This window comes from Glossina fuscipes, unplaced genomic scaffold (genome assembly GCF_014805625.2).
Source record: "Glossina fuscipes isolate IAEA_lab_2018 unplaced genomic scaffold, Yale_Gfus_2 1, whole genome shotgun sequence".
NCBI classification, from domain to species: Eukaryota; Metazoa; Arthropoda; class Insecta; order Diptera; family Glossinidae; genus Glossina; species Glossina fuscipes.
Genome location: NW_023998415.1, coordinates 12,326,071 through 12,343,348, shown reverse-complemented (window position 1 = coordinate 12,343,348; position 17,278 = coordinate 12,326,071). Strand labels below are relative to the sequence as shown.

The following is a 17,278-nucleotide window of genomic DNA, read 5'->3' as shown; positions in this document are numbered from 1 at the left end:
ATTTTGGTGGATGTGTATACAAGATCCAGCCCCAAAAGAATTTTTTGTTATATTCTACGCTAGTTACAATACAAGGATCTACTAAGTTTGTAGGGGTGTATGAAATACCTAGGAAGACTTGAAATAGACACAACTTTTATTATACTAATCAAATCAGAAAGTGAAAGATTGTTTGTCCGTCTGTACGTCTGTTTGCCTTATTTTTTTTTTTTTTTGTGCGACCTACAGGTCGCTATTTTTCAAATATTTTGCTTAAATTACGTCCACCGGCGTATTTTGACCCAAGCCTATTCAAAATGATCCGGATCCATTGTTTTCACCGCATCTCATGTAACGCTTTATACTGAAAAATCGTTATATCGATAACGGTCTTAAGCGAAGCTGTGGCCCGTAGCCCACTGTAGTGTTTTTACTGGTTTTAAAATAAATTAAGAAGATTTTATAAAATTTTTGGTCAAAGATTTCTTTGTAGTGTTACCACTTAAAAATTAGCTAAAAGAAATCAAGCTACCACAAAACTTATACCTACATAAGTCATCTTGCAGGTAAATGATTTTTAGTGTTTTCCCGTTACCTACGATATCTTGTTAAAATAATTCTTCCTTTCACGTAACATTTCCAAGCAATGCGGTAACTTTCTCCTACCTGGTTTCGAATAGGATTGCAATCTTCAATGAGACTAATTGTTTTCCTTTCAGTTCGAAGTTTTTTTGATTTTTCGCGTAAACCAAAGCTCGTTCATCTTTAGCCTAATGAATTCAAATATACTGCTTCTTAGCAATTAGGTGTTAATTGAACGCAAGAACGCAAAAAAAAAAAAAAAATTTTATTTATTTATAAAAACAAAAACAAATCTTAACATAAAAGTTGATTTCAAATTTCATGTAAAAAAATATGTTCAGTTTTATAATAAATACATATATATATATAAAATAATTGTTTTACTTTTAATCTCTGCTCACAATAGTACACATAAATACACATAATACCTAACAATGCATATGCCATAGATAAGAAATGCCCGATTGCTTTACAATTAACTAATGGCACTGCGGTGCTTATCGTCTATATAAAATTTTACAAATTTCACCCTAATCTGTTTATTATTATATATGTTATACATGGGTGCATGCCTTTGTGAAGCATTTGTTGTTATTTATAGTATGTTCATATGCGCGTTTTCCTCTCTCTTGTCGCTTGCAAAGCAAAAGGTGGTGAGTTTCGTCGAACCAAACTAGCGCACAACAAACAAATCTTCAAACATACTCATACATAGCAATGGACTGACAGAGAAGAATGCCTTTACACTTCGTGTGAAATTATATGCTATTGCTTTCAACTGGCCTGTGATTGGTTGTTCGGCTATATGAAGGCGGTAACTTTGACTTGTGAACGATTTTATATGATTTTCCTTTCTTGTTGCTGTTTATTCCAATTTTTTTTTTTTTTTTTTTTTTTTTTTTTTTTTTTGCTATTCAATTAAATGATTTCTATGAATGAATAAAATGTACAATTAAAACATATGCACATTTCAAAGATAATAAATAAAGACACATTCACATACATTGAAGGAATGGAAAAGATCGCACAATTCTCTATTTTTATTTTATTTTATTTCCTAAGCGAATATATATTGGGATCGAAATCCTTGCTTTCTCCGAGCTTGGAATAGAAATCACCGCGAATCTGTTTATTACCTTTAGCTTTCCTTAGACCTTACAGGGGCATTAATAGGAAAATTCAGTATTACGTTTTCCACACGTAGCCAGCCATCAGAAGCGCTTATAAAGGAAAAAAATCGCGCAATAACAAACTAAAATATATCAAGTTTCCAATGCGTTTCTAAATACAAACAAATATATACAGTTTTCTTCATTCATTCAATACAAAGCAAATTTATTCGTAAAATATCATAAAATGAACATTTGAGTTTTTCATTGCTAATGGGTGTACGACGACATGCACTAATAGGACTCTTGCCATAACTTATGGAATAAGTATTATGTCTTTCATTTATTTCGTAGACACTGTAGAAGAAGAAGGTTAAGCGTCGTTTTGAAAGTTTTTGATTATGATTATTTGGGATTTCAATATCTTCGCTCCAGAAATATAAAGCAGAAGAACGGATCAACGTCTTCGAATAATATAAATGCATTATGTGTTCAAATCAAAAAGCGATCATTTTTTCTTCGTTTTTATTTCCATGAATAATAATCGAAATAATTAACGAAATGGAGAAAATTTTTTACGTGGAAATTAAATCATTTCGTAGATGAACGACCCGAACATAATAATTTAAAAAAAACTATGAAATCTAAACAACTATTACAAGATAGTGTTTGAAATTTGCAAATACGGATGTATGATTGAATGCATGATTTAAATAAATGAAACTAATGTACAATACTCGTCGAAAAACGTTATCAATAACGCTGAACTGGATGTAAATCAATCAGAAATTTCATAACTAAGACAAATCTTTTTATGAATTTTTACTTATTTTTTTACAACCGACAATCAGTTTTACTTAATGATTTGATGGCGTAAGCTATTTTAAGGATTTTGAACATTTATCGCTTATCGCCAGCTTTCGAATTGAACAATATGACAGAGTTCACTTAGCAATTAGTTACCGTTAGGATTACTGTTGCAACGTCAAGCTCCTCTCTAACACATTTGAAAACGAACAAAACAGTCTTGAGAGTAGTAATGAACACGAAAGTCATATTACCTTACAGATTTCTGATATCATGGTGCGTGCGCGACTGCAACTTAATTAAGCGTAGGAATTTTATATATTTTCACCGCTAACAGCATCACTTACACGAAATTTCCGAAAGTAGTGTACATAACCTGAAAGTCATTTTAATAACATTTTTTAGAAATCTTTTTTTAATGAAAAAAAAAATTTTTTAATAAATAAACGCATCCCTCGTCTTATCGAAATTATTTGAACTATTGCACCACAAGCAACATATATTGCATCGATTCGAAAACATTTCAAATTATCACGGAATATATACATAAGATTTTCCAATCACCTGATCTAGTCTTATCGCTTTGATAATTCCTGTATCTATATATACTGAGAATAAACAGAATAGCAAGGACTTACGTGGAAATTAAAATGAATTCAACTATTTCCGATTAAATTCCATAAATCAAATTTGAAATTGAACTTGGTCCTATCGTAAGCATAATAAATATAAAAAAAAATATCGAAACTCAACTTTAGTAACTTGTGACCTCATTAAGAAAATTGGTCTAAAATCTTAGGCATAAAATATCAGTGAAAAGCATTTTTTATATTCCATCTCACGATCCGTTATACTTTCACAATTACTTGAGCATTTTATATGCAGCGATTCTCATACTATTTAACATTTACCAACGAATAGCCCCTACATGTGACGGATATAACAAAACTATATATAAAAGCGGAGGGAAACCAATAAAAAATAACACCTACTTATTTACAGTACTTGAGATATTCTCTGGTGCGAATAGATCTACGCGCAATGTTTACAAATGCTTGTATAACAAATTTAATGACATGTTCAACATAATGCAGATCGTATATTGTATTAAAAGAGACTACATGTATAGGGTAAATATGTTACGTTCGTGTTTATAGTATGTATTGCAAAGGTTTAGTCATTGTACCAAAGTGCAGAGTAGAATCATACGGCAACAGAAAAAGTGTCAGTTGTGCAAAATACAATAACAAGAACAGCAGCAAAACGCCCGCCAAACGCTCAGATCAATTAGTAATAGAGAACGCGTGCTACTGCTATACTAAGTATTCATAAACTCACTCGTACATATATATATACTTACTGCACGCTAGCACACCCATACATTTATATGCCAGAAAAATAACTGCGCTGAACTGAACTGATCCGTACAGGGCTTTTATAAAACTCTTGTCTGCTTCGTTAATGCTTTGTGACTGTGAGGTTCTGACCCTTTTAGAATAGTTAAAGGATAAGAGAAAACCAGCAACACACAAAAACAGTTATATATATATATATATATATATATATATACTTTTATATATACCTCTATACATACATATATATATATATATATATATATATATATAAATATGCGTGAAGTAATCTATGAGGAAAAGACAAAATCTTGAAAAGTAAGAGAATACTTATGCTCTCCTTCTCAAACCTCTCTACTGATACGGAAAGCAAGTATGCATACAAACGCATATGTTAAAAACGCTCTCAAATATAAGGGTGCACTCCTCTTCATGGCAGAAAAGGTAACATACGGTGATAATAACAACAACAGTTAGTAAAGGTTTGAGCCCGTTTTGATTCGTATTCTGTTTCTTTCTTCCAATTCGCTTAACCTTCGTTTTCTACTCGTCGTTGCCGGCGTTGATACTTGGTTAACGTATATATGTGTTTGAGCGTGACTGTGTTAACACTGGTTGTTTGTTATTACTGTTGCTGTTAGGCTTTGGTTTTATGTGGTTCTCAGTTTTTTTAGTTTTCTTTTTTTATTTTTGTATTATTTTTTTCTTTTTTTTTTGTATTTTCATTTTACTTTTTTTTATTTATTTATTTATTTATTTTTTTTTTTTTTGTGATTATTGCGGACAATTTTGTTTAGAGTGTTTTATTTTACCGTGTGCATCATACTGGACTCTTTTCAGAATTTAGCCATCGATAAAAGATTCAGTCAGGTGCCAAGCACCAAACAGTACAGACGTTTTGCTCTTAAGAAAATTAAAACTGTCGACTTCTAATGTGTTGTGCTATTAAATATTAACGAAACGTCTTAAAATAAACAATGTATAGTGTGTTCGTGAAAGATATATATATATATATATATATATACGAATTTCTATTAAAAAACATACATAAATATATATAAATATTTTTATTTTGATTTTTCAAAATGTTAGTTCAAATTGAAAGAAAGTAACTTAAACGATTGCAACACTTGAAGTTTTCTAAAGCATTACACAAAAGCTCTTAACAAATAACAGAAAAGAGAAAAGAACAGAAAAATGAATCACTTATCACCACCCCCTTCACCGCACTCTCAATCCGCGCAGTTATCTAATTTCGCTAATCCCGCCCTACATATGAATTTAGCTAATTCGAAAAATTGGATACAAAGAGCCTCAACATTCAACAATGTAATGGCTACAGCCGCAACCCAAAAGCTTAATCCAAGAGGTAGAATTCAATCAATTCATAACATTAGACAATATCAATAAAATAATTAAATTAGAAAAATATTAATTCGATAAATTCATTAAAATCATTAAAATCACTTTTTCCATATACTTATTTTTGTTGTAGATCTGCCGCCTTTCCTCTACAATCCTTTTTTATACTCTAGCGCATTATTATGGCCACAGTTTCTACTTTCTTCGGCCTCCGCTCTGAATTCGCCATATACCCCAATAACACCAAAATCTCCGGCACCGAATTTACATAATCGCGATTATACTTTGACGCCGGAAAAAGAAGAATTATTAGCTACCGGCCAGGCGGATAGTTCTAGTGACACAGAGCAGCCCTTAAATCTATCTATTAAACGTACACACACCAAAGTTGAAAGCCCCACCGTAAATTACCTTATAGATGGTCAAATAAATAAATTCGAGAGCTTATCTCCACAGTCGTTAAGAGCTGTAGATTTAAAAATCACTGCAAGCAGCCCGCAAGAAGATGAAGAAGATGACGTTAAATACTCTTCAACCAAGCGACGATTGCAAGGATCATTAATTTGGTCACCGGCAAGTATGTGTGAGAAATCTTCTAGATATTCTGGTATACAAAAAGATGTAGAAGACTGCGAACCTGAAATGGATCCAATTGCACGGAAATTTAAATACGAGCGCCGTAGCAGCTTTGGTAGACAACAAATGCAGGATAATAATCTTTTATCGCCATTAACCTCATCGACGGGTCCCGCAACATATCCGCGTGTGATTAATAAAAATAGTTTCGATTTAGAAACAGCTCAACAACAAATCACTGCTCATCGTCAAGCTTTTATGGCCGGTTTAACCGGCAACAATCTTGAATTATTGACACAACACTTAAAAGCTCAAACGCAAAGAGAACTGGAACTTTTGCGACAACAACGTGCCGATATGTTTATGCAGCAGACAATTGATAAAAATGTTGTTTCGAAGGAAATTCAATTAACGGAAGACCCCTACAAACCGGATATTAATTTACATCGTCATCATCACCATCATCATCATCATCATCTCTCTTCATTTGTAAACGAACAAACGCAGCAGTCTCACCAAAAGCAACAGCAACACCAGCAACACCACCAGCAGCAGCAGCAGCAGCAGCAGCAACAGCAGCAGCCGCAACAGCATCCTGACTCAACGGCAGTTATAGTAAATGCAGCAGATGTACGTTCCCCAATGTATCATGATAGCGATGGCTGTGTCAGTGGTATTGGTAATGGTGCTAGTGTTGGCGGCAATGCCAGTAGTAATGTCACTAATAACGCTGAAAAACGTCCAGCTAGAAATTTTCAGGTAAATAATAATACATTTACATGATTCTCAGAATAAAAAAAAAAATTCATATGCAAGTAGTTTTCACTTAACTCAGCAAAGCGTACATTTTCATATAAATATATTGATATATACATATATGTTATATATGTTTTGCTTAGTTATTCGAAAATAAGTCATTCTTAACACATTCGCTTCATTGGCTGATTGCATTAATTATTTGAAGAAATTCGGATAAAATGAAATTCAATGTCTTGTTGACTAACGACAGTCAATTTTTATTCTGATGAAGATTCATATAACATAATGCGTCGCATGTGCCAATGAAATCTTTTTTCTTTCGTTGATAATGAAATGATTAGCAGAAATTAAATCAATTATTTTCAATTAAAAAAGAAAAATTTAATATAAATCAAATATTTAAACATTCTAAGGCAATTAACAGAAGGGCGTTTTTCGCCTAAAAATATAAATTAGAAAGGTGTTGAAATAAACGCAAAAGCAGCAGTAATTTTACAGATTCTTTTCTTCCTGCATCCTGCAATATACTGCAAAACAATCGTATAGCGCTTTGTCTTTAATTTGCAAGTCAAAGGCAACTTTTGCATTTTATCGCTTTGCTAACATATTGCGTTATTGTTTCGTTCGTCGATTTTCATCTGACATCTCCCTCCGGAGGTGTGCACGTGTAAAGAATTTCATTTCTGATATAAAGTCCATACATCATACACCCAATAAAATATATTTACTTTTCATCAACCGGAAATGTCAAATGCAATGCAATGCAATTTCCTCACCATTTCTTTGCCCATAAATTTACGCTTTCGCAAAATTCAACTCAAAATCGATCAAATTGATATATAAATCTTTTCTATTCGTTATCATGCATGAACGTTGAATATGAACGAATAATTAAAAAATTTGTAAATATTTTCGTTTATAATCGATAAACTCATGCTCAAGCTAGTAACAAACTGAATAAACTGGTATTCGGGTTTAATATTTATGCGGGACAAGTGAATGGCTTTGTAACGCCCGTTAGCCCGCGTGCTTTACAAACCGAAAGATATGCCTATTTTTACGGTAAATTTAAATAAATACGCGGATGTACTTTTTAAGCTTCAACGTAGACGCTTGCATATGAATGCAAAATTCCGCAGTGTTGGGTTACGCGGACCACTTCTCAGAGATAAAAGGGTAGTATTGAGTTTCTTTGCCTGAGTGCAAGCTAATGTCTACCCAAGCCCGCAAGCACTCAAAAACCCTTGGAAGAAATCTTACCATCTGTCAAGAAGACGTGTGATACCTGCGGCGTCGTTCAATTATTTAATAAAACAAAAAAGGCAACATATATATGGATTATCCATACAATGCCCCCCCCACAGCTGTCCCCACAACCATAACTAAAATATCGACGTAGCCCAGATTAAACTATGACTTTGGCTCAGCCACTAATATCATAGGTATAACAATCAAAAAAAAAGTCTTCCTTGACCTTTTATGTGAAAAATTCTGAATCGCCGGGATATACCCGTACAACTGGAATAAATTATACTTACTTTATAGCAACAGGATAAAAGTGTTGAGCGGTTTGCCTAACAGAGAATTTTTCGTTTGTAGATCACGCCGCCGTAACTTTAATGCTTAAGTATAGATGCAATTTTGCAACATCAATACCCAATTATTAGATGTCCTCCAAGGCCACAAAAGCTCGTTACGAATAACGCGAAAATACATATCTGAGTACTTTTACATGCAAATGTGTACTTTAAAATTTGTATTACCTTTTTTTGCGTATTTTTTTTTTTTTTTTTTATATATATTTTTATATTTGTGTTGTTAGATGTCATGTGTGCCTAAGCAACATAATATAGTTTTGAATTTGCTATCATTTGATACAATACCAAGTACGTGATCCCTTTTATTGCAATTACAAATATTGATGTATTGAATAAAGCAGTAAATTCGAAGCGCGTGCTGGTATTTATGTTCATGGTTTTAACATTTCTACGATTTTATAACATAATTTAATTGCTAGAACGTTAGCTGTTTAGGTTACTTCTACATGAATGCTATTGTTTGTTGTGTTTTATAGCTAAATGAACATGACTATGTTGACTAGGAGATGAAAAAAGCAAAAAAGTAAAAAAGCAAAAAAAAAAAAAAAAAAAAAACCGAACGAATCGACAATAAACTCAAAACAGGGGATAAATATAGTTATTAATGTATAATTTTTTTGTAATCAATTCTTGCATTGTCATAAAAAAAAGGAACGATATTAATTTAATTAAATAGAAAAAAAAAAAAATCACGCAATTAGTTAATCAATTTTTTACCTCTCTACATGCATTGCAAGGAAGCATAAAATTTCAGTTTCTCTTTATACCTGTTAATGAATTGATCTCTGTAGTATTTATAAAATCCTGTCGTGTGCTCGAGAGCTGAGTTACAAAGTCGCAGGCGTAATGACTCTTAAAATGAATATCGTTTTCGTTTTTCACACATACTCCTTAAAAATTGTTTCAGAAATTGTGGCACATGGTCTTACGTGTGTGCGAACGTTATTTCAAAGGCATGCAACGTGATATGGTTGAAAGGTTTCTCCCCTAAAACATCTTTCAGAACGCTCGTGTGCATAGCAGACTAACCGAAAAATGAAAAAAAAAGAAAAAAAAAAAAAAAAAACAGATGGCCAAAATGTTCAGTTATCAACAATAAAAGAAGAAGAAGAAAAAAAGTTCTTCTGATAAAAAAGCATTTAACTTTTTCTTAACAGTGACTTTCCTTTTCGTTACCAGCAAAAAGTGCATATGCATATGGTGCATTGTGGTAAGTGGGTGGTCCAAGCATAAAAAAAAAAAAAAAAAAAAAAAAAAAAATTAAAAGCACCTGTCCAACTCTTCAGACAGCATCAAGCAGCCGTCGCATTTAATTTGCGATTTTTTTTTTTAGGTCAAAATTTTAAAAAAACTTTTATGAAAAGGTAAAGCAAATATAATAGAAAAAGATTAAATCAAGTGTAGGCGACAACCAACGTAAATTTTTACATGTACTATAAATATTATATAAATGTAATATTAGAGGAAAATCCCTTTTATCCCACCATGTTGCTAGACAAAATCAAAGCTCTTTACGTTTCTCTGGAAGCGATCAATTGTAACTGAATTAATCATTTACTAGACTTTCTTGCATCGTCTCAGATGTCGAACTTGGTCGCAATAAGTAATCACAAAACGCATCTTATGTATGACTGAATCCAAATTTTTATTAGACCTCCCTGGCTTGTCGACTTACTACAACTTACTTGCAACACAGAGAAAAGATCCATTTGCTTAATGGTTACAGTCGATTGCATCGCATGTACTGAATATAGTAAATATAATGCAAATCACATTTTTATAAGTAATTCATAGATATTTTTTGCTAATGTTGCGTTGAAAAAGAACATATATTATATACTTAATATAACAACGCGTATTGATATGTGTTCGCAATACTGGTATATGATAAAATTAACCTTTCAACTCTATTGAACATAAAAGTATATAAACTATGACTGAGTTGAAATGCAAAGATAAATTTCTTAAACTACACATAAGTTTAGAATACGGCAGGACTTCTACTACTACTTCTAAAAGCCTTTACTTTCAAATCAAATAAGTGGTCATTTTACTGATTTTGTTACGACTTATTTTGGAGAGAAAACCTTAACGATTATCAATGGCTTTGTTCTTTTCTATGCATAAGAATGTTGAAAATCATCAAATTGGCTCGTTATTGCAAGCGAAACATGCTACGCAGCCATCGTTTTTATGGCTAATCCTTAATCATATTTATTGGTTTGTTTTAGTTTCGTTTAAAGATTACATATAAGTAAACATCAAAACATGTTAATGTCCTTAACGAGTGTACATATATATTTATATATATCGGAGACTCTATATGGTATGCATATTCTTCGTCAGCAGCGGCAATAGCAAAACCGATTTAGTCTTAACTGTTTGCCTGTCCGTCTGTCACTGAAATTATGATTACGATATTAAAACTATGATTGCGAAAAAATGTACTCTCATATTATTTTCTTTTTTTTTTGATCATTTCAATCAGATTAACTTTGAAAATCAGCCAAACATGTGTCAAGTTTCGCTTATAATCACCAAAGAAAACTGTAATAAATACTAAGCCGTAACATCAAATTTGCTCTTAAAAAACTAATTAACTAAAGTTTAAAAGTCAGATAATTCGGACCAGCAGCTTACACGGACACACACACACACACACACACACACACACACACACACACACACACACTTACTAAAAAAATGATATCAAAGTGAAAGGCAGAGCATTCCAATAGGCTAAAAAGCCTAAAAATTATTTTATTTATTTTCATATTAACGAGAAATCGAGAGCTAAATAAACTTGTTCGTCTTTATTACCGTACAATATAACACGTTTAACGGATAGCTCAATATTTCTCTTCAGCATTTGTTTTTTCCTTTCATCCTATATAAAAAGCTCTTATGCCAATGAAATTTTATAGAGAAAAAGAAATGTGTATTAATGATTTTCTACAAGATTGTGTTTTTTTTTTTCTTTTTTTTAATCCCAAGCATAAAATTAAAACAAAAACTTTTTGTAAAGTTTACAAAAATAAATTAAACAATCACTAAAAACTTATCACGCTACTGGATATATTGGTCTTATTGTCAAAAAGCCTAATATTTATTTTCCTCTCAAAAAAAAAAAAAAAAAAAAAAAAAAAAAAAAACTCTCAAACACTGACTTGCTTCCCCAATACTTTCAAGCACAACAATAGAATTTTCAATTCATCTTTCGTTACGTTCTGAGGGAAATCTTTAGCTTATCTGCATTGGACGGTAAGTGTAGTGTAGTAAGGAATTGCAGAACGCATTGTCTCCATCATATAATGAGTTTGCTGTATTTATGGTTTATCCCTATCAAACACGAATTATCAAAATTTCGTTCCACGAAATCCTAGTCTATCTAAATAAAATGGCCCTGAGCGCATTTGCATGTTTGTATAGGGTGAAATCCCTAGGTACAGTTTAATCAAATGCGTCCGTTTTGACTTGAATCTAATTTACGTGGATTTAAAACAGATCTATCGTTCCACCTTGGGACAATAACGTTATCAAATTTGCCATTATTAAGACCGGCAAACGGCGAGCAAGTTTGATGGTCGATGAAAAACTTACACGTTCGAGACGAAAATGTTGAATTAATTTTATCAAAAAAAAAATAATAAAAATTTTATGAGCAAATGATTCTGATCAAACCCTATTTGAGAGGGGTCTCTAAGAGACTTTCGCGACTCTCTTATCTCCTTATAATTTTATTTTTCTATTTTGCAAAAGTTTATAAAAGCAACTGAAAAATTCACTTAATAAAACAGATAGCTGGAGTTTGTAAGCGTTTGTCAGGAATCCGAAATAAATGAGTAATAACTGTGTACCGAAAAGCCAAGCGCAAGCTGTTCTCTGATTTTCTAGCTCATCGTTCATCGTTTATCGTTTAGTCATCATCTGAAATACGCATATATTCGCACTTTATTGTTCAACAATACCGCCTAATTATTTATAGAATATATTAAGACATAAACGATTCATGTTGACACGAGTGGATACCCAATCAGTAAACAAATATCATACAATAAAAAGAATAGTACACAATAGGATCTTCGAATTACAACTAAAACATTAAGAAAGAGAAATGAAAAGAACACTGACAGAGACTTAAGTCGATAGGCACCTTATCGCCCCCATATGGATAGACTATTTTTAAAGTCAAGTAAAAATAAATGAAAATTATTCAAAAAGTTCATGCCAGATATGATTCTTAAGCCGTATCAATAATTTTGAATGCGTCTTACACTCGTGGCTAATAAAAAATATATTAAAAAAATTACAAAATGTTTGTGATATTGTTGCAACAATGGTAGATGACTAATGATAGCCGGCTAATGCCAAAGTGCTTTCTATCAGTTTTCTTTAATCGTTATTTCTGTTTCATGCTGCAACTTGTACGTCGGGCTATATGTAGAGATGTACACCATATATATATATATATATGTAGAGAGAGAGAGGTTTTTGAAGAGGTTTCCCAAAAAAAGTGAAAAACTTAATACATCCCGTCATCGTAGATATGAAAAGGTAAATAGAAAATCCGTCAACAACACTTGTGTCATCACCTTAGACAGGCATAGGGAAAAACAGCGAAAAAAAATATATGTTTATGATCAACACGTACATATACTGCAAACATTTGTGATATATAGGTGATGTACTCATATACACAATGCCTCTCTCTCTCTCTCTCTCTCTCTCTTTATTTCTTTATTTATTTCTTTCTTTCTTTCTTTCTCTTTATCTCTATCTCTATCTCCATCTCTATCTATAACTCTATATCTCTCTTTCAATCTTCGTACAATTAACCATATTTGTCTTTACCGCATAAATAGATAGATTATCATCCATTTAGATTTGAAAACAATACACTTTTCTTACAAACTTGTAACAAACTGTGTAAATAATCAATACTTGGTGTTCAAAAGATTTCTGTGTATTAATAATGTCTGCAATAATTCATACATACACCTCACTAAATACCTTGTATTTAGATTTTAATAATAATAGAAGATATAATGCGACAAAAATACACACTTATCTTTTCTTTTTTTTTTTTTTTTCTTTTTTTTGTTTCGAAATTGAATTTAGATCTAAAAAGTTGTTAGTTATTCAGCTGTGTTTAAAGAATCTACTCAATGAATAATGTGTCAACTTTTATACTGAAATTGATAAATTTAGAAATTTCTCTTTCTCTCTCTCTCTCTCTATCTCTCTCTCTCTCACACACACAAGTATTTATATAATACATTCCTGTATGCTTGCATACATGAAAAGATTTGAGGTTATATCAAATATTTATTTAGTTGGATTTTAAATAGTTTTGAAATAATTGAAAATATTAGGGATATTTCGTTTTAATAAAACTTGATTCGTATCTTGCTTTTTTGGAATACAAAAATTACTTACTAACGTTGGAAATTTCTTTCTGCCAATGAAACAAATGGAAACTTTGATTTTGCATATATATATGTTAAATGAAAATCTTTATTATATTATGTGAATTTCTTTTCAGTGTAAACAATGTGGCAAAACATTTAAACGTTCTTCAACTTTATCCACACACTTACTAATACATAGTGACACGCGGCCTTATCCTTGTCAGTATTGCGGCAAACGTTTTCATCAGAAATCCGATATGAAAAAACACACATATATACATACAGGTAATTAATATTTATTTATTTTTATTATTCTTTATATAAAATGAAAATAATTGAAACCCTACAAAATTGTACGTATATGGAAACGTTTTGGGGGGCCTTAAAAAAAGAGGGTTGCTTGCATAGATATAGATATATATATATATGCTAGTATTATCATAACAATCTCAGAGCAATTTGGCAAACAAAGTGTTATTTTCATAACTCTAAGTAGGGATAGTTAAGTAAAGCAAAAAATAATAGTCGGGGGATTGAACGGGGAAACGGTTGAAAATACATATCGAAACCAGTTGAGCTGTCAATTGTCCACTTCAGGTTAGAACGGGATATCTTAAACTAAGCAATATCGTAGTGTTTGTCACAGATAAAAACACCATAATCGAGAAACGAGAACCATTAATCCATTATCCTATCCACAACCTCTACTATAACTAATAAAATTCTTCTTCTTTTTGCGTGGTAAAATACCAAACGTGGAGTGATGCTATTCAAGTTCAGCAAAACTAATTTTCTTTGTCAAAGCTATCTTATCGTTCACATAGTTTTGTCATAAAATATTAAAATCTAGGCTTTTTTGTCATGTAAAGGGCTTACTTTTTACCAGAACGATTATTTGAGGTGTATTCCAGAAAATAGATTCGCGTCATCGGATCTCTTTATAGTTGAGCTCAAATTAAACTCAAATTAATTTTATTAACCAATTTTCTAACTTACTATATAAACGATTTCGAAGGCTTAGTTTAAAAGAATTCAAAAAATTACTTAAAAATGTTTTGCCGAGAAATTCTGAAAATCGTAAATTTTTTCAAATCTTTGTCCGAGCTATGCCAATATATTATGAAAAGTAGCCGTAACAATGATCTCATTATATACATTTTCAATGGCCTTTGTTTTCGACACCAAATATGTGACAATAAATATTTCATTAAAATATTAGAAGAATCACAGACAGACAGCCGGGCAATTATTTCAAGAAATGATTCTGAATCGATTGATATAAGAATCGGTTGCATTGTCGATCCTACATACGTCTTGATAAGTCGTTGCTCTTCTTAGTCCTTCTGTTCGCAAAATTTGTTCAAAATTTTTTTTGATTCATCCATCCTAGATGGATGGAAAGTTAAGTTTAAGCCGATCGACAACGATTATAAGTCCAAGGGAATTTATTCCAAACTAAATTTTTCATTACAATAATGACGTCATTTTAAAAACTCTAATTGACGGTAGTCTAGAAGATGCGTACGCCTTTCGTTGCAGTTTTGCAAGAAGCTCAACTCGTGTGTAAGAACATTCGCTTGCTTGTTTATCCTTTCGCTGACAACAAAAGTTGTTTTTTTTTTTGCAAATTACGCTGCAGCTTGAATAGAGACAAGTACGCGAAAGTTCTTTTCGATATTCGACAATTGTCGTTTATATCTTATTACGAACAGGAGTTTGTCATTTTTTTTTTTTTTTTTGTTTTTAGGACAAATAATTCTTCTTATATTGTTCATGCAAAGTAGAATACACCACCGTTTTATATAAAATATATTTTAACCACTAAAAGCATACTTTCCGTTATTAAATTGAAATTGGGATTTGTGGTTTAAATCTCAAAAGGCAACTCATTACAAATTGCTCTATAAGTGGAAACATTTAAATTAATGTCAGGGAAATTAGAGTTTTGTCGCTTTAAATCAAATGTGACGTGACTAAAGGCAATAAAAAATAAAAACAAATTTTTTTTTGTACTAAATTATGAAATCACTAGAAAGCACTTGTGTATAGGCTTCAATGATTTACCTCAAAACGTTATCTGATTTAATTAAACTAATTGAGTATAGTTAAGGACAACAAAAATACATCAACTTATGTACGAATAAAATAAATATATATTAATAAATGAATATATATATGTATGTATATATATGAATATATCTAAGCATTTTTTAATTTTTATTTATTTATTTTTTTATTTTTGTTTTTTTTTTTTTTTTCGTTAAAGGTGAAAAACCCCATAAATGCACCGTGTGCCTGAAAGCATTTAGTCAAAGTTCAAATCTTATTACGCATATGCGTAAACATACCGGTTACAAACCGTTCGGCTGTGGATTATGTGATCAATCGTTTCAACGCAAGGTCGATTTACGGCGTCATCGCGAAAGTCGTCACGAAGAGCAGATGACGACAACAGCATTGGTTAAAATGGAAGTAAGCAGCAGTTGTTAAAAGACTTTTTTCTGTTTTACTATCTCCAGCAGGCCAGCAAGCAAGCAAGCAAGGAAGCAAGGAAGCAAGTAAGCAAGCCAGCAAGCGGAGATATTCAATTAATATAAGTGTGTATTTAAATCCCAGTTGATATATATTAAAGCTAAGTCTCTCAAAGCCAAAGTTTATATAGGCTCTATTTTTCTACTTCGTTTTTTTTTTTTTTTTTTTTTATTTTTACATAAATTTTTAAAAATGTTAAGTATAATATTTAGTTTTATATATATATATATATATATATATATATATATGTAGACGCATGTAAACGGTAACTAACGGTAAACGAAATGGAAACAGACGACTTGCAATTATTTGCAATCCACGCCCCACCACCATCTCTGACACAAAATTGTATTTCTACGATGGAACGATATGGCATTTATGAAGAATGTATGTAGGACTAAGACAGACAGATACGAAAGAGATAAAAAATCGTCTGCTTGGGCATGTATTTGTGAAGACATAATTGCAGCTAAAGGTCTTAATAGTTGCACTGAGATACTACAAGGACGTGTCCATATCACGCTTTTGTTTCGAAACACGTTACCGCGCATCAAACATTCTCCCAATGTAGGTCCGAGCCAAATTTAGCGTAACAGACTGAACAGAAATCTGTTGGTTCTTCGCTTCGGTTCAAGTGTATCGTTTATTATATCACCGCGAAGTTATATTAACGTTTGTAAAACGCATAGCAAACATTACTTGAAAGAAGGAAGAGCAGGGAATAACTCCCGGCACGGATCATTTCTAGATCGAACCTAATACCGTCCTTAATTATTAATTATTTTTAAATTTACTGTATTTTCTTTTTTTAGTTAATTTATTTATAATCTTAAAATTTATTGAATATATTCTTTTTTTTTGTTTTTTTTTTTTTTTGTTTGTGTAATTTGGCAAAATTTCTTATTTAAACAAAAACGAAAACAAAATAACAGCTAAACGTACCAAAGAATATTTATTTTTACCTTAAAACACTTAACTATCTGTCTGTAGGTATATGTCATATTTTCATAATTTTTCATGTACTGAAGGTTATTAGAAAAGAAATTGATTTTAATTTATTTTTTTATTTCACTTAAGTTTCCTTCTTCTTTATAAGCCATTTCCTTAATTAGGATTCTATTTGATGCTTTTATTTATATATTTATAATTTAATTTTATAATCGATAATGAAATTTTTTTTTTTTTTTTTTTTTTTTTTTTTTTTTTTTTTTTTT

At 31.3% G+C, this 17,278-nt stretch overlaps 1 protein-coding gene across 1 annotated transcript; it reads left to right on the top strand.

Annotated features, from left to right (window-relative positions):
* Positions 1-4,974: 4,974 nt before the first annotated feature.
* Positions 4,975-16,206, top strand: LOC119632620 (zinc finger protein sens). Its single transcript, XM_038025608.1, has 4 exons — positions 4,975-5,198; positions 5,325-6,526; positions 13,667-13,817; positions 15,799-16,206. Exons 1-4 carry the CDS (start codon positions 5,027-5,029, stop codon positions 16,020-16,022), a joined length of 1,749 nt encoding a protein of 582 aa, XP_037881536.1. The 5' UTR covers positions 4,975-5,026; the 3' UTR covers positions 16,023-16,206.
* Positions 16,207-17,278: the final 1,072 nt, after the last annotated feature.

What these genes read in the sequence shown, in the direction of transcription:
- LOC119632620 (XM_038025608.1), top strand. Translation starts at nt 5,027, where the DNA reads ATGAATCACTTATCACCACCCCCTTCACCGCACTCTCAATCCGCGCAG. An exon ending in CCAAAAGCTTAATCCAAGAG is followed by an intron (nt 5,199 to 5,324) that starts GTAGAATTCAAT and finishes TTTTTGTTGTAG; the next exon opens with ATCTGCCGCCTTTCCTCTAC. An exon ending in GTCCAGCTAGAAATTTTCAG is followed by an intron (nt 6,527 to 13,666) that starts GTAAATAATAAT and finishes ATTTCTTTTCAG; the next exon opens with TGTAAACAATGTGGCAAAAC.